At 36.0% G+C, this 18,707-nt stretch overlaps 1 protein-coding gene across 1 annotated transcript in view; it reads right to left on the bottom strand.

Moving 5' to 3' along the window:
- R3HDM1 (R3H domain containing 1) overlaps nt 1-18,707 on the bottom strand; it is a 55,038-nt gene that overhangs the window by 25,209 nt on the left and 11,122 nt on the right. The window contains 11 exon segments of the mRNA XM_050899469.1: nt 2,050-2,223; nt 2,226-2,303; nt 5,069-5,295; nt 5,445-5,495; nt 5,578-5,615; nt 7,106-7,201; nt 7,299-7,407; nt 9,929-10,069; nt 10,151-10,210; nt 11,776-11,854; nt 14,405-14,519. Coding sequence (XP_050755426.1) covers nt 2,050-2,223; nt 2,226-2,303; nt 5,069-5,295; nt 5,445-5,495; nt 5,578-5,615; nt 7,106-7,201; nt 7,299-7,407; nt 9,929-10,069; nt 10,151-10,210; nt 11,776-11,854; nt 14,405-14,519 — 1,168 coding nt within the window.

Genomic DNA, 18,707 nt, shown 5'->3' with positions numbered 1-18,707 from the left:
CAGATGAACAATTACAGAATATGATGATTCAACTACATTGTAAGTCGAAAGTTTATCTGAACCTAGATACTCCTTGTTCTGGAAGTGTACTTCTATTAAACACTCATTAGATATTAACATAATCTTCTGTTATGAAAGACTGTTAATGACTGGTTTAAATACATTAAAAATGGATAAAACGTAGGAAGAATCACAATTTGAAAATCACGCTAACTTTAATGAATATCAAACAGATTCAAGTCTACAATTCTGCTGCCTTTTCTGAGGGGGGTGCAAGTACAAGATGCTTTCAGATGAAAAACTTTCACAATCACATTTGTTTCTCTGCCCTTCCCTGTTGCTCTGTGGAAGTCCCATCAATGTAACAGGGAAAATGACCAACAGTACAGGAGGAAGAAAGTGAAACTAATCACATGCAAAATATTGACAAGCACATAACTGAAATGAAGATGACTCAAAACCTGCTATTTTTTAAATTACAAAACTCTATCATGTTTTACATGAAATCACTTTCAAGCTGATGGTATCGTTTCAGTGCCTACAATATCTGTTTTGCTGTACAGTAACTCTAAAGATTTTAGCATGGTCATGCTATAAACTCATAATACAAAAAATGATGGCCAACATTCTTCATATTTAATGTAGAGTACAAAGTACTCTAGTGTATACAAACACTAAACCCACTTATTTTTCTAGCAAAACTTGTTCAATAATCGTATTTGTCTTCAGATGGTCCACACACACAATGGAAAATTCATGTATGAGACGTACAACTATCATATTAGAACTAGAACAATTGAGTCAATAGTGCTATTGTCCAGAACCTAGATCTAAGATGACAAATACATCCTCCTCCAAATCCAATAGCTATCTATGAAAATTAGATGCTACAGCTAGTCATTTGTAACCAATTTTTTAGCAGGTTTGGCTTAAACTATTCATTTATACAGTAAGGCATTTAAGAGAAACCTTAAGCAGCATATCAATATGCAGAATCATTAATAAAAAAGAAATCTCAAATTTTGTATACAACAGCAATTGATTTATATTAAGGAAAAAGAGAAGTTTATCTATTTCAATATTAAACCTTTTAGTTATAGAAGAGAAATAATTTAATAACTGATCATTTTAACAACCCCAATGAGAAAAATTTAGTTTAAAACATCACATGCAGTTATATTCAAACATAATAAAGTCCATCTACAGAATGATGGGAAATATATCCTGAAGTATTTTCTTTTCTACAAGGAAAATAAATCTTTAAACTAAAATATAATAATTTTCCAAAGATTACGATGTGTTACATAAAAGGTAAATTAAAATTTTCAGGATTTCTTAACGTCCACAATAAAGTAAAAGTTTGCCCAGAGAATGCTAACTAGTCATTTAATCCAGACAAGTAGTTACATATCTCCTTCCATCTATATTATGAAGTATCAATTTCCTACTACTTACTAAAAATATCACTATTGGCCAACTACGCCAACATTGATTTAATCCCGTTTTAAACTGACAAACAGGAGTTTAGAAATAGCACGTAATCTCATGCTTATTTCTTTCACTTGTATTAAGTCAGTGTCATGAGCATAAAGACACAAGAATATGTTGTGACAAACAAAATGAAGGATGATAAATTCTTTCAAGTCAATATGAATACTTCTTCAGGGTCTCTCCCCTCACTGAAACTGTTTTATAGTAGCACTGGGAAAGACTTTTCCCTCTCCCGAAAAAAGCCAAAATAATTCAGTTAAGTTATTCTGCATTCTGGATAATAAATCACAGGATTTTCATATTTTGTGCAAGTCACTTATTAAAATTTTACGTATAAGTTAGAACTCTACTAGAGAATAATCAAGTGAGTTTACTTATTCCTTTGGTCCTAGAGTCATGCTTTCGTTTTAAATTAACTGCACTGAACAAACACAACCACAGAAAAAAAAATAAAGAGAAAAAGAAAGGACAATACTGACATTCAGTCTTATGTAAACACTCGTGCATTTTTCTCCAAGTTCTCAATTGTAACAAAAACATCCACAAGCATGTACCAACCTGTTTGAGGGTTGATCAGAATACTGCCAGGCGGTATGCCTGTCGCTTCCAAGGGAAGCAAAAAGAAGCTAGTGCTAGTAGGTGCCACTTGCCCGCTTATGCCACCATCAAAGGAAAGAGAGTTACTAGTGCTGACAGTTGGATAGACGGCAGGCGTGCCATGAGAAGGCTGCTTAGAGCTGGCACTGGAAGAGGCTGCTGGGTGTGAGAAAGAGAACCCGTGGATGACCCTACACTACTAGAAGACTCTGAACCTAGGAAAGGAGTAATGAGAAATTGTTTTTACCTAGAGACAGAAACATCATGCTCACTTAAAATATATACTTGTAAATGCTTACCCTTAAAGCTCAGCATTAAGTACATTATTAAACAGTGGCCTTTTCAATGAACTCCCCCTTCATCTCCCCTGGAATACCATTACAAGATTCCTTCTGTGAACTAAGGGTCAATTCAGCACTGCTTTGCACTGTAAAGTGAGGCTTTCATATCCAGCTCTGATTTTCTGGACAGAAAATACATGCCTGTACATATGCACATGTGCTAATGTTCAGTTCATCCGCAATTCATTGAAGTGATTGATCACTTATTCCAAAATGATGCATGCACATGTATCAATTGGATACATCGAAGTGATGAACACACAGCCTACAACTATTGCATATGTGCAGGCCATGGGGTAATGCAGATGCAGTGGGCCCAATGTCCCTTCAGATACGCTAGCTAAATTCACATGCTCTGTAAACATAGCCTGCATGAAGCAATGACCATTTTCTTTTTACTACTAGATGTCAGAGATCATCTCTGACTCACCTGCTGGACAAATTGCAGAATACTAAAAAACCCCAAACTATTTTTTTCCTCCTCTGACAATTTGCAGACTGAAATCAAGAATACAGCTGGAAAAAATTATGGCAATATGGTAGCTTTAGCCTAGTTTTATGCAACAGTTCAAAGTTCAAAAGGAGTATGAAATAGCTGATTGAAAGCAGTAATCATTTTACAGATATGAATGACTATAAACATTGCAAGGCAGTGGAGAACCAGACCCTGAGCTTTCTGAAAGCCAGTGCATGCAGCTAGAAGTGATATTCCAAAAGTCCTATATGGAGACGTCTGTAGAACTGCACTGTTCCTAGATCACTGTATACCTAGATCTCTAGGTATACAGTTTATCATACTTTTTATTAAGTCTTTGCTATGATACTTGCAGTACTTGGAAACAGAATATAGTTGTTTAAATTTAAGAACTCTTCATTAGCAGCCTCTATACAATCTAGAAGAGAAAGCAAGACTCAAAAAGGGCTGTGATGAAATTTATCTACTGTTTGAAGTTACTTTGCAGTCCTTCAGAAAAATTTCTAATTGTAACCCTTTTACTTGTGTGTATGAAAAGAGTATACCTTGAAGCATTTGCTGATGCTATTAACCTTTTTTCTATGGCTAGATGAAGTGAAATACAAAGCTATTAATTGTAAACTGGGCGAAATAGCATATCCCAGCTCTGTAAAACAATCTTCACCTGACCAGAGCTACTTTGATTAGATTTGTTTACAAGTGTATCCACTTCTAGATTATGTAGAGAAATTAGGCTGAAGCCATCATAATTAAAGCCAACTACATCCTTGATCAAAATGAACAAACAAAACCAATGTCAACACATGCAAAATCACCACAACCTGTAACTGCAGTGAAGCAACCACCATCGAGATAGGCATTCTGAACTTTGAATGTTAACTCTCAGAATGCCAAAATAAAGTTTCCAGCGAAATTTTAAGAATCCATTTATGTTCTTGCAATTTAGAAAACAAAGATTTCTAAGAATGTGTTTTATATATACACTATTGTCAGGTTGTAGTTTCTTTTCAACCTGTGTCAAATAGTATTACTACATTGCTAAATGAAATAACTCAACATGATGGCACAATTTTACAGCATATGCAGAAGTACCTTGGAATGTATTTTTTTGTACAAGTATACAACGGACAACCAGAATTTGTAACTGGTTTACTGCATTAAGATATAGAAGTGTGGTGATATACCTATAAGGTAGTGGTGGTTTAAGGGAAAGCAAAAAATTTAAACAGATCCTCATTAGAAACAAATTTTATAAAGATCAAAGCCAAGCATAATACAGGCAAGCAATAATGTTCTGCTTTTTTACAGTTCTACTTCAAATTCTGAAGTAGTGCATCCGTAACCCACCCATGTATTACAAGCCTCAAAATTCTCCACAACCAAGATTATCTATTGGATCAAATTATGTTGGCGTTTAGAATACAAATATTTACTAAATTTCATTTTTGACCAACAGAAGACTTATATCCATATTTTCTGAGATTTTGTTTTGATATTAATTACAAGTTAACACATCTTTAAAACCCAGACTCTTACGAGTATTTTTCCCCAACATTTCTGAATCTTAAAATTAAACAGTACGCTTTGTTCCACTGATCTGATTTTTCAGCAACGTAAAAGTTAAGCTTTTTAGCCATATTAATTTAAATTTAACAATGGCACTGAAAGATAACACAATAAATATAACTAACAATTCATAGGCTTTAACGCTGTTTTTTTCCTAGCTAGTAGGATAGCAGTGCACAGTTTCCTAAGATTGCACAATGCAGCTTTGCCACACTGAAACTAGAGAGTTGAACTCTAAATTTTTCTTTTGTATAAACCACTTATGTTGATAAATGTTTTCAAATCCTTTGTATGAGATGAAATGCATTTAGCTTAAAGCCATCTATAATGCACTTTAAAATTCTACTTCCAAAGTCAAAAGTCTTCATTTAATTTGTTACCTGAATTCTAGCTCTCCAAGGCAGTTATGCACTATAGGGCTAGGTCTGTAGTCATTCTATGTATGCAGCACCCACTGTATCCAGAGGGAGTTGTATGCATGGAGCACCTACGAGACTGAGGCCTCTACATATGTACACATCTGCAATACGCATCAAGTATCAAACCATCAGGTACTTCACTGCTATGTAACTATGTATTTGTACAGATTTTATTATACCTGTCTTAGACAGCCTGCCTGTGCTTTTGCTGCTTCCAGAGCTATCTCCTCTTGTCAGAACTGATATCCCACTGAAGCTGCTGGCTTTCGTTACAGCTGGCTTCAGATTGCGGATGGAGCTATCAGAGTCGGTGCTGCTCCAGGGACGGGGTTCACAATACTTCAGCTCATTCTCAGTACTGCTCTGATGGCTGTTGGCTGATCTCCCTGATGTTTCCTTATTGATTCTGTAAGTTATAAACTAAACTTTTAGCACAAGCATCAATTGCAAAATAAGGGAAAAGAAAAAAAGAAAAAAAAAGACAGAAAAGAAAAGGTGAAATGCATGCAGAATACTTTGGGATTTTATTTTTTTTTTAAAGAAAGCATCAAATACCTAAGTATCTGTCGTCTTTGTTGTGTACTATTAGTTTCTTCCTCCTGGATTCTGTTGACATTTTAATAAGATAGCTTAATATTTATTAAGAAAGTAGGAAAATGAAACAGAATTAAACTGCAAATTTTCTTACCTTTTATCAGTGAAATAATTCTCTTGGGAACACAGGGACTGAGGGGCAAAGAAGTGTAGAAATTAATATGAATGGCATCTAGAACCTCTACTACAGTCCAGTAACAAACATGCTGCAATTTGGAGTCTTTTGTATTATACATGGACTTTTATAGCATCCTCTTTATATTAAGCTGCCTGAAAACTTAACCTCTTTGGTGGATAATTTCCATGTTATGGGGAAAAAGAGACAATATAAAAAGGCCCATCTGCAGGAAATAAAAGTTAGCATTAGAATAGTTACAACGCTGAGCATTCTGTTTATATCAGTATTTTTCTGAAGTTACAGTTCTTCCATTGGGCCTTCGCTGCCTTATGTAACTTCCAGCTGATGTGTGAGTTCACAAGTCTGTTAACACCACCTGAGTTGCCTTGTCTTCTGCTTGAAAGTGTGAAGTAGAAGATGACGCTGGCTACTGCAATAACTGTACTGAATTCTTTGGGTACAAGTATGCATATGCTAAAAAGCAGACAGAATATACAATCAAAAAGGCTATTGTTAACTTCAACTACGTTGTCCTTGACTGTGGCTTCTAACATTTGGTACAAAGCTTCTAATGGTACAATACATGGTAAATGAGTACGCAAAAGGAAAAGGTAATTTTATATCCAAAAGTCCATTCTTTTTGTTCGTAACTAAGGTGAACAAGGGGGGGGGGGGGGGGGGGGGGGAAGGCTTTTGGAAAATATTTGGATATAGCAAATTAGCCTCTCAGAGCTCATTACTCTTTCTTCAGAACAAGAATCTGGTTTTGGATGTGTAAGAGCTACAGATAAATGTCAGAAAAAGTGGATTATTAGAAGTAACACATATTTTTGAAGACATATTTGTTCCGTTTCACTCAATATAATTAAATATAATCATTACTTATGATTGAATTATAGTTTACAATGTTGTCCTGCTTGATAACTCCAGTCAAGAGAGACTAGACTTCTAGATTTCTGACTGAAATTTCACATAAGGGAATTCATATCATTTTACTGTGACCAGTCATAAGATGTGTTTCAGATAGACACAAGTGAGAAAAACCAACATTTTGGTTTTGGTTTGGGGTTTTTTTGTGGTTGGGGTGTTCTTTTTTTTGTGTGTGTGGTTTTTTTGTTTGTTTGGGTTTGTTTGTTTTTTTTTTTTAAATAATTATTGCTCAGAACAACAGCTGAAGTGACTGCAGTACCAAAACTCTATAACTTAAATTTCAGTAAAGGGCAAAATAATGCATTGAAATAGGCAATGCTAGATAATGCACCAAAATAATTCTTGAAGGTTGCTTGAGTTTCATACAGTAGTAATTAGAGAAAACAGAAGACTTCTAGGTAACTTCAATATCATTTAAAACTCACTCAAGCCACACTAATGATTCTTATCTGCTCAGTCCCCTTCAGAAACAGAAAATTTCCTGGAAAGAAGTATCTTTTAACAAAAACCACACGTGCATGTATGTGTGTGAAGTATTCATACAAAATACCATAAGATTTTCTTTGATACATACATCTTGTGCAAATATTCTTTCTCTAGCTCTCTGATATTCTTCTTCACGTTCTTCTATGGATTTACTTCTTCTGTCATCTTTTAATCGTATTCTCATCTAAATTAAGTGATACAGTGTCAAATTCTACAGGAAAATAGTATAAATACACAGTCAAATGCAGCAAGTGGAAGGAAATAATCCATATGTATTTTACCTGGTTGTCATCTTTGTCTAAACTAGAGTTATCTCTTTTAAGGATGTACCGCTTCTGGAAATCATCACTCTTCTCATCCTTTATATGCTCACAGAACTTTTGGTCAGGTCTGTGAAAAGTCGTTAGAAAGAAAGATTTACGGTTTTGCAAAAATATACTATACACAGTGGAACAAACTGAAATATGCTCAAGAATAATGTTAAATATACTTAATATTCTAACTGAAGTGATAGACTTTGGTTGTCCAGGCAATGGAAAAGGTACCAAAAATGTAAGATGATGTGTACCCCTGACAAGTCCTGTTCCTGAGGCATAACAAACCTGCTTTTAAAATCTCTTCCTCCTTCAAAGCTTTTGCTTCAATTTCCAATTAAGGTGGCAAGCAAACCACATGCCCTTGGGGAATCAGAAGTGCTCTTGCATCCAGACTGGTGCCATACAATGGACATTGGGCATGCATGGAAGTGAAGATAGGTGCTTTCTGCTAGAGCTGTAATACCTCAGAATTCATTTCAAGGGAAACAGAAGATAAGAAGATAGAGGAGAAAGCATTGACACTTACAAACTTCTAAAACAAAATTAAGTAGAAATAAGCAAGAGAAGAAGAACAGTACAATGCAGGCAAGCAAGAGCTTCACAAGATCACAGTGATAGGATGAAGCAACAGATTATATATTGTTTTGGTATTTTATCTACTTTGTGAAAGAAAATGAGATATTTTGCAAACTCTTGTTGTTAAAAATAGATACCAAGTACCTAGACAATAGAACTACGACTATTGTAAGAGAAGTTGTCAGACAATTAGGAAATACTTGTCTAATAAAAGACAAAACATATGTATACGCTGCTCTATTTCTGTTTGTTTATTCATTACCCAGGACATCTGTATAGAGTCAGGAGATCTTTTTCTATAAAACAGCCAAGCCTAACTATTAGTTACTGGATGCCCAAACATAATTAGCAGGCATTTCAGAGAACCTTTAGACTGTCTTACCTCTTTCTTTTAAAGGTCCCTGAATTTACTGCCCTGCAATCACCAACTTCCCACTCCACTGAGACGTCCCAGTATGCACTGGGTTGTTGATGTCAGTAACATCACTGATCGGTGATGGAGCCGGGAATCTGCCTATGAGGAAAAGGTAAGTTTGGTTTTATTCAACATGGAGCAGATCTCCAAGGTTTTCTTTCTAAATTCTTATTTTATATCCAAAGCGATTTAAAATAAGAATACTGAAAACATTAAGAATCTTAATGTCTGCAGGTTAGATGAAATGCCTGCTAATTAGTAACTACACCTATAGGGGGCTTCCAGAGGCCATTAGCTATTTAAATACAGTCTAGGAAAAAAAATGCATAAAAATGAAGAAATCATCTTTTAATAGTTCTTATTGCACACTTGAAGTGCTAGACTGAAGCTTCAGTCTAGAGATGCTGGTATATGCAAAGGCAACAGATTTGAAATGCATGGCTTTATAACTCAACTTAGATAGAGAACGTATAGCCAAAGCAAAAACACATACATGAATACATAAGTTATTTAACATATATTTAGGCTCTATATATTTTTCTAGAAACTTTTGAGGAGGAAACGGTTTAGTTAAGTGAAATTTCAGTGTGGCATATTATTTCAGTTCTACTGACTCTAAAATTAGGGTGGATAACTAGATTTTTTTTTTCTCCCAAAGCTATGGAGAGTGCACGCAGAGACTGGGATTAGGATGCAGGTGCTGTAAACTCCTATTTTCATGTTCAAATCATAGAGTACTTAAAAAAAACCCAAACACACACAACAAAAAAATGGTGTCAGGCAAATGCTTTAAGTTAAAACTAGAAACTAGGTGGCATAAATATACCACACATTAGTCCTTTGTCTTTCTGAGATAGAATGAGGAGACAGAGCAAGTGCAGAGGACAGAGAACAGCTGGGTGTTTTGAATGAAAAGGTCAACTACGCATGGGTTTTGGAGTTGCTGTGGGCCCAGTGCTACTTTTTTTGTAATATGGATTTGCCTAGTGGTTTCTCCAAAAACTCCCCAGCCCTCACAGTAAAGTAGCATGCCATGACTTGTTAACCTGGTTGACACTTCCACCGATGAGATGCCTGTTTTCCCTGCTACGTTTATTTTGTAAGGCCCTGTGAGATCTGTAAGCAACGTTATTCCAACAAAAGACTTCAATGCCTGAGTTTTCCCCGTAGGTTTTTACAGTACAAAAGCCAAAGTTGTACAAGTCTTGTCCCCTCCCTTCACCAAATGAGAAATGTTTCTAAAAGAAACAAAGAATGTACTTTGTACACTTTACTGGCGTAAATCTTTAAACAGATAAATAGTTGATACAAATTCATATTTCATGGAAACAAAGTTAGCAATGCATCTTTGCGAGAAAAGGAACAAAAATTCTTAATTTACAGATAACATCCTTTTTTCCCCCAAAGTTTAAACATGAAACAGATCACATTATTACACAGCACTGGAACATGAACAGTAAAGATCTTGCAACTACCTCTCCTTGATGCATGGTTCCCAATGAGTAGACAGACCCCTGCTGCTACAGATGCAGCATCATTGTATAATATATCCTAAGTGTTAAATCTACGCATCAAAAAGTTTTTTCAAGACTTTTACACTTACATTCTTGTATTGCTAGTTTTATTTACTATGACTGACTTCCCACTCTGGTCCACGTTGTGCTCTAATCCAAAGTAAGCAGCTACCCTGTGCAACAGCATTCTATGGTAAGATGTCATTGGGGGAAACTTTTTTCTTGGAACTCTGGAAGAAAGGAATAGTAGCTTTATTAAATAAACAGGAACACTCTTGAATTCTTTTTTCCTATAAGAGTACAGTACTTACTCATTATTACCAATGAAATCTAAAATTTCCTGTTCTAATTTCAGCAGCATCATTCTGTCCCTGAAAATAAAAACACAGCAACTCACATATGAGACACTCCAATAACTGCAGTTGTATTCATCTTAAGAATACACAGATAAGATCTGTGATCAAGGGACGATGGCAGACTGTAAATAGGACCACCAGGTGTCAAATGCAGTATTTTTAGGACAAAGTATTCATTTTTCACTAGGCTATATTGTATGGAACCCGCCTAGTGAAACATGCTGTTCTCATCTCAGAAATCAGAATACAAAGATCCTCAAAGTAATCTCTGCCCAGGAGGCTCAACAGAAAGTACAGTCATTGAGAAGACAGTCTCAAGAAGGAGGAAAAGCAGTGACTAGATTGTTTCTTGTTGGTTAGCATAGGTAGTAAGATTTGCCAAGGCCTGAACTGCCCCTTGGATTGTGAAGCACATCATGGGATCGCTGAGACACAGAGTGACGGGAGGCACTACTACAACATACCAACAACCAAGTGGTTAAAAGCTGGCACACATTACAACGTGATATTATGAGAACACAAAAAAGCTAAAACTCAAGGTGACAGAAATGAACATTAGCCTTAAAAATGCTTATGCCAGTTCCAATAAATCATTAACGTGTAATGAAATTAACTGTTGCACAGTTGATAATTTGTGCACATCAGATAACTAAGCTTCCCAGTTATCATGCATGTAAACCCACAGTGGACCCACACCTAGAATTTCTTATTTTCATTGGGATGCTTTATGACTTCAAATAGGAACAATGTAAGAGTCCAGCAGAGGTTTGTGCTTTCTAATTTTCCTCTATAGGACAAAATGACATTGGCCCCTTATTATAGCTCATTTTACATTTTTTGCCAATAAAATGGAATCCCAATAAATTATCACATTGGAAATCATAACTATAATACGAATGCATAACAAATAGCAGTGGAATAGCTTTTGCAACAGCAGCACAATTCCACCGAGTTAATTTCTTGCTTTGTACATATAGCCACAGACTTAGTATGAAATCCCATTGAGGAAAAGAACAAACAAGATAGACAGCAACATACTGCAAACCTCAAAGCAACAAAACCATGTCAACTCTGTTGCTAACAAGTGATGGACTTGAATTAGGTCAGATTTGGTTTCTGATGTGCAGAATGAAGATGTATATCTCTAACTATGGTTATATGGTACAGCTTAAAAAAAATTCCTTCGTCTATAAATTCCATGCAAGGCAGATTAAAGTGAGAGAAGGCAGTTTGGTCTCTAGCAAGCACATGCTAAGAGAGTACAAGTTTTAGAGACATAGTATTAGAGTCCCTTCAGGGAGAGAACTGCATACAGACAGAACTCATTATTTGCCTATTAAACATTAAAAGCATTTAAACCATTTCAATGTCCTGAACCTCTGTTCATATAACACACAAATTACAGTGGATTGGTCTTTCAGATAGCCTGCACAACAAAATCTCATCCTAAATAACTGACATGTTGTGTTAGACATTTAAGAGGGGAAAAAAAAAAACAACCCAAAACAAAAAACAGGTGATGTGACACCTCAGGCAACAACAACAAAGAAAAACAGAAAGTTGACGTTACTGATGCTTACCTGGGATTGTTTTTTAATGTATTTACTAAAAATTCATGAAGATCTATACCAGTGGAATCTGTATACTCTTGGCTGGAATCTAAGGGTGAGGGGGAAGAGAGCAAAATTACACTTTGAAAAAACACTAATACAGTTTTTTCCCAATTATTGCTGAACATACTATTTATGGATCAATACTATATAACTATTAGGCATGTTTGTTATTCCCCAAATTAAACACTTACAGTTTCCAGGGAAAAGGCTCACAAGTAAAAAACAAAACAGAAAACCCAACAACATCACCCCCAATCCTCTAATTCAAGTGTAATACAGAAGCAAAAGCTTCAGTAACACTGCCAATCTATTAACAAATTGCTATATATTTTGAAGCCGTATATCACCTTGAGTCACCTGATTTCCATCAACCTTCCAAGTTTTCTCAGTATACCACATTGCACTGTTGTACACGCTTCTGTGGACCAGCAGCTGATCTACAGAATTACTGGATGTTGCCCGAAGAAATATTGTAATTCACAATGTAACAGTTTAACCTTCACAAATGTTATTTTGTATTATTAAAGCCCAACAGAACAAGGATTTTTGTTTTCACAACATAATGTTCAGAAGTTTTAAAAAAGAAGTCTCACAACCTTCTGCCTCCTTTCTGGTTTCAGTGAAACAAAGTATTCAAAGTTACATTTTGTTCTCTAAAATCTGTCACTGAAAGACATGATTTAACACCAAATCTTCCCTTACATGAGCACCTAGCACAGTTCCAGGTCTTAGAACTCAAAGCTATAGCTGTTTTAAAAATATTTTTGGAACTAGATTTCTTCCAAGAACTACTTATGTGTTAACCTAGTCTCAAGTTAGGCACAGCTCAAACCTATGCCTAGGTCCTAGCTGTTCCAGGTCTTTTTGTGATCAATATGGAGAGCAGTCATTGCAAATTAGCTTCTATTAGAAATGAGGGGACTACTCCACAAAGAAGGGTAGGATTCGTTGGAGACAGAATCTATGCAAGCTTTTCCATTAGAACCAACAGTGCTGGCAGAGCAGCCTCTTGGCATAGAGGGAAACTGGGTGACCAAAGCGTCCAATCTTCAAAAAAGAGACCTAAATTTTTCCTGGAGAAAATCCAAGTCCACCTGAGGACGGGGAATCTCTAGTTCCCTAAAGAAGAATGATAGTGGGTTCCTTTATCTGCAGAGCCTGTTATGCTGTCAATCCTGCCCATATATTATCAAGAGAGTATGAATGAAACCAAGCAAGTTTGAGCATTTATGGTTTGGGATTACTTTTGATTCTGAGGAGGGGAAGAAGGGGGGGAGGGGGAAGGTATGCCTGGTAAAACAACTTTACGATTGAATAATTATTTACTTTAATTTTCTTAATTTGCAAGTCAGCAATAATTTAGTTATAATTACTAGAAGACTGATGCTTAAAATTCCATCATTTTCTATTTTGGCACATCCTAAATTGGGAAGTAATTAACCTCCAGAAGAGATATTGGGTGAATTTAGAAGAGCTACCTCTACCTTAGGCATTTTGTCACTTTACTCTCAACTCCTAATATATTGGGTATTTTTTTTAGGGGGGTGGGGATGTGGTTTGTTTTTTTAATTTTAGAAGGTGGGCATGTACTTTAGCAGTTGAGCAAGTTAGCTCTGAAAGAACACCCTATTTTTTTTTAAGGCATCATTTCAAAGACTGAGATCTATAAATGCAGTTAAGTTCTCCATCCCAGTGCTTTTTATTTCACAAATACCTGGCTGCCAGCTGGGACAAGATGCACTGAAATGCCACATGAGGAAGGCCTTATGGAATTGAAGGGACACAAGATGGACAAGTGCTCCCTGTCTCAAAAAGAATTCTAGCTTTAAAGATATCTCCTACACACTGGTTGATCTAAGACGTTTAGATAAACATTCTGGATCCTTTATTTAAAGCAAGAGCTATACAATGATTTGGCAACTTAAATGCATAAAGTCTTCTACCTTTAGGAAGCATTAGGTAACATGGACAGAGACAGGCTTAAGTCATTAATTCTACAGTTCTATTTCAGGTTAAGAAACAAAGATTTTCAGTAGACAGAATAGATCTTCAATCCAGAATGCAGGAAAATTAAAGTGAAAATGTAATACTTGTAATTTTTACTTATGTAGTTCCACCCTTGCTCCAAAACTTACCAAAAAATTCTAGATACTATCAAAATTAAAACAAACAAACAAGAACATTGACTTCTGTTGAATAAAGATCAGAAAAAGTACAAAGGTCGTTGTCATTCTCACTTAAGTTTCACAAATCCTGTAACAAAGTCCAGGAATAAGATAGTAAGTTCTACTAACTAGTAAAGTCAGTTTTCCAAAGAACACTTGGACACAACTGAGGCAACACAATTGCTTTTACGCTCATCTGCATAGCTAGACAAGCGAGAAAGGAAAAGCATTTACTGGAGTACATGTGTTTGATGAAGCCTCTAAAGCACTGTATCCTCTGGGACCAATTCCTTCTCCAGCTCAAAGGTATCTGATCTATTTGCTTCATTTGCTAAAAAAAAGAGCAATGTTTATGCAATGACAACCTGTATTTTCTCTAAATATTCTTTATCTACATAGTACATTTAAAAGCACAATGACAGATAGCAAACCTCTTGATAACATTTTTCTGGACAGTTTATCACTGGATTTTTCCTTTTCCATTTCATCTTTTGCAGGCTTTTCTTCTTTTTCAAAAGACTGTGACAACTGGATCTGAATTTTCTCCTGTCAAAAGTAAAAATCAGTCATCATGGAAGTTATTTCAAACAATACCTGCAGGAGAACTGTTTTGTACTGTATTACCTGCAAAATAAATAAGTAATAAGGAAAATAATTGCCTTCATATTTTTTCTGATCCCACATGTACTTTATGCGACCACAAAATGGAATTATTTATCAGTAAATCAAAAACTATTGAGAAGGCATAGAAAGTACCATACCACATTTTAGAATTTACACACACTTCCAGGCCCTGAATGCTATTTCATAACGAATCCTAAATATCTTATTTGATACACGTATGAAAATATTCCAGCTTTTCAGATGTATAAATTTTGTACAGCTTCTAAATTTTTAAGTAATGCATCATCCACGATGCTTTTTTTTCCTCATTCTTCAAAATTCTTGATTATAAAAGCTTGTTTCAAGTTTCAGTTTGGTTTATACCAAGAAGAAAAAAAAAAAAAAAAAACCAACAACAAACCCAAATGTTTTAAATCTCAGACAGACCAGCATTCCCAGATCCACAAAAAAAAAGGGAAATATTTACAGTACAATATATCAAGGCAAAATTTGCAAACCTTACTGTCATCAAGGCTTAGATTCTTAACTTCCTGTATATTTTGACAGAGTAGCTTTGTGTGCAATCATCTCAAAATCCATGTTTTTATACAAGTAGGTGAACTATCGTAAAACTTGTTTCCCAAATAAAGCAAAAAAAGAGCTTCCCTTTGAAATTATAGTGACATAATGTTCCCCTAAATAGCGGAAGGTTGCAATTTGTTTTTCATGCCTCTTTAACATGATTGTCAGTGAAGGACTAACATATTTCAGACAGCAAAATCAGACAAAGTAGGGGGAAACGGAGACACCACATGTCTGAATGATTCCAAAAGGTTGAGTGGCAAAGTCCAGTAAGAGTGAGACTCCCCCATTACCTTTTATCTTGAACTCCCTCAAATGTCGCTTTTGCTCCCCCAAATGCCAACTGAGTTGATGCTGTCACCCCCCACCCGAGAACATCTGATCCTTCCCAAAGAACCTGCCTCTCACCCACTCTTGACTATCACTTTTCTGTCCTGCACCTAATCCTTTCCCATGCAAGTCATCACTCTTCCTTCAAACCCATTCTTACCCATATCCAGGCACCTGCTCTAAGCTTCTCCTCGTGTGTTATTCCACAGACTTGATCTCACTCATGTAAGCTGGACAGAGTTAAATATAGTCAGGATTCACCAAGGCTAAAGACTGTTTCACACGCAAACACATCCTTGCACAACCTGCAGTAACGTTCCTCCCTGCCCTAGCACACCACACTGGTCTCTCTACCTTGGTCCCTTCAGAGCTGGGCAACGGGAACCCTATACTAATGACGTTATGGTTAAAAACTAGTTTCAATATGCATTTTTGGAGTAACAACTTTTTCAAATGAGAAAAAAGTTTAGCTGATGGTTTTATCAGCTCTCCCTTTCATTATGATTTTTTCCCCACATTAAATGCTCTAATTAAACTTATTAATTCATGAACACCCTGCAAAACAGCATTACAAGTGTGAAGACTTCTCAGCTTTTATGAGATTATCTATAACCAAGTCTGATAAAAACCATTACCAATCACTAATAATGAACTCTTTTGTATAGTTCTTTCCTAGTCTTGAGAATTCACTTGGCTACAAACCTTGAAGAGTTCAAAACAAACCTTTGCATTCCTCACCTCATAAACCTGAATATAATTCAAATGAGCAATTTATTTGTCACTTCAAAGTGCATTACATCTACTGTTCACCTAGTAGCTGCATAACAGTTATTTGAAAAAGAAAGAAACAAACATGTTTATGTCTTATTAAGACATTATTTCTGACTTGGATCCACCAATATGTTATTCTCCATTTTGCAATAATACTCTACAAAACTATCAGTAAATTAAGGAAATTTTCACAGTCTGATTTTCCTTCACTACAAAATTGACTGACTACATATTCTAAACCCATCTGAAGTAAAAGCATACAGCAATAGTTTAGTCAAAGGATTTCAGCAAGTAATCATTTTCATACTTCTTTTCCCAACGAGAGCTAAAAAAGGAATAGCCATCTGAACAGCCAGTTCTTCTACTACCAACAATTCTACTTCAAAGTGTGACACAATGTAACTCTGTACCAAAGGGCACTTTCTTGTGATTTCATGCTATAAAAACTGTAGCATCTAATTAAATATGACCTACTTGACTGGAAAGCTGCCGAAAAATCTTTTAACTTATATTCCCCTAAAATTCTTTTAATCCCACCCTGTTTGTAGCAGGTCTCTGCTGGCACACTGATTTAACAGACTCCTCGCTATAACTCAGATCACCTATCTGAAGTTCTCATTGTAGCAGAAGAAATTGTCACCAAATCCTGATCAAACAAGAAGAAGCCAAGCAAAAAGCAACCCCCCCCAAACCATCAAAACCCAACAAATTCCTCCAGCTTAAAACACTTGAGGAAAAGGTAAGAGTCAGGAAACATTACAGAATATTACTCAAAGGCCCTACGTCCTGGGGTCTTGGCTTTTTACCAGCAATCTCTAAAATCAACAACAACCTGAATTTACACAAGTCAGTATAAACGTTACAGACCCTGATCTTCTCCCCCCACTCTCCCTCCTTTGGGTTGTTTTATTTTGTTAAAGAAGAAAAAGTTCAATCATTTGAAGGTTTATTTACTTGTTACACATAATAACAACTGTCATTCATATGAAAACAGCCCTTTCTTAAGAAGAGTTGAAATGGATCATCCTTTGCTAGTGTTCATACTTTGTATTAGAGCATACAGAATCAGAACAACCCCAGCACCTAATATTTAGACAAAGGACGGCAAGAGAATAAAGAGTTAGAGTATTTACCAAGATAAAAGATGAAATAAATCAGTTATGTTCTTCTTCCTGCAATAAATTGATAAGCTTGTACTTTCATAGCACCTTTTAGTAAAGGGCTGCCAGTGCTTTTTAACAATTAAGGCTTAAAAATTTGTGAGCTCTTACCTAGGTTTCTCAGTAAGAAACAGTATCTTTCCTCATGTTGCAATAGCTCAAGAAAATATAAATAAGTATATCAGAAAATAAATTGATCTGCTTGAGACAATTTCTCCGGTCTGTCAACCTTTCATTATAGCCTTCTGAGGAGAAGCAGCCAGCAGCGGCAGCAGTGACGTGCTAAGTGACTTCTACACCTGCATGTGCCTAGGAGTTTTACCTTGCTAAGAGCTGCTGTACACACTAGTGTGGAAGGGGTGACTGATAAACAGTCACAGGCAAGACTACAGAGTTATCCCAAAACTCACACCAGCTCTTAGTTGAATAAGTATATTTTTCATCCTATCAAGGCTCACACTTTCTAATCATTAAAAATTGGGATTCCTCAATTATCAGCAACATTATCCTGAATTTTATTCTTCCTAACTCTTAAAATCCATTCTAAGTATTAACACAAAACTGGAAGCCATTTTTCAGTTGCAATCTCTCAACAATAGAGCAGTGACTTTTCAAGCAAGGGGAAGCAATCACAGAGGTTATTCTTGTGCTGACAGAGAGCGCTGTGCAAGACAGTCTCTCACTTCACCTAGCCATTGAACCTCCCACACGTCCCAAACAATTAATGTATACACATCATGCTTCAAAGTGTGGGGCTTGAGACAGCCAGCAGCCGATTGGTGCTTACAGAAGAAATCTTCCATGCCATTCCCAAAGATTCTTTGGGAAAGAAAGCAAAATGGGTGAAGAAATTGCCTGTATGAGTTGTTACAGAGGGTCATGGAAGACCTGTGCCCCATAGGATGTGCACTCCAGCATGAGAACTTCTAACAAATTCCTACTTCTAACTCTTCTCTTCAACATGCATTTCTCCACTCTACAGGGAAGAATTAAATTTGTTCTCTCAATCATTTGCATAGTTATTGGGATTCATAACCCATTTTTTCTAGATTACTGCTTCTAAAGAAAACTCACAGCTAGATCTAATTTTGTTTCTTAATATACAATCTGGTTAATGGTATTCCTTTCGTACAAACTTAGATTATCACACAATTCAATTAATTCTGTAGAACTGGCCTTTACATCTCTTCTACTATTGTAATAATTCCTTTCAAGAACCACCTTGCAGTACACCGCTAAGGATAGATTCCCAGAGGACACAGTAACAAATGCCATCTGCAGAGAACGC

The sequence above is a fragment of the Gymnogyps californianus genome, chromosome 7, assembly GCF_018139145.2.
Source record: "Gymnogyps californianus isolate 813 chromosome 7, ASM1813914v2, whole genome shotgun sequence".
Taxonomy (NCBI): Eukaryota; Metazoa; Chordata; class Aves; order Accipitriformes; family Cathartidae; genus Gymnogyps; species Gymnogyps californianus.
This window is presented reverse-complemented; position numbering and strand designations above follow the sequence as displayed.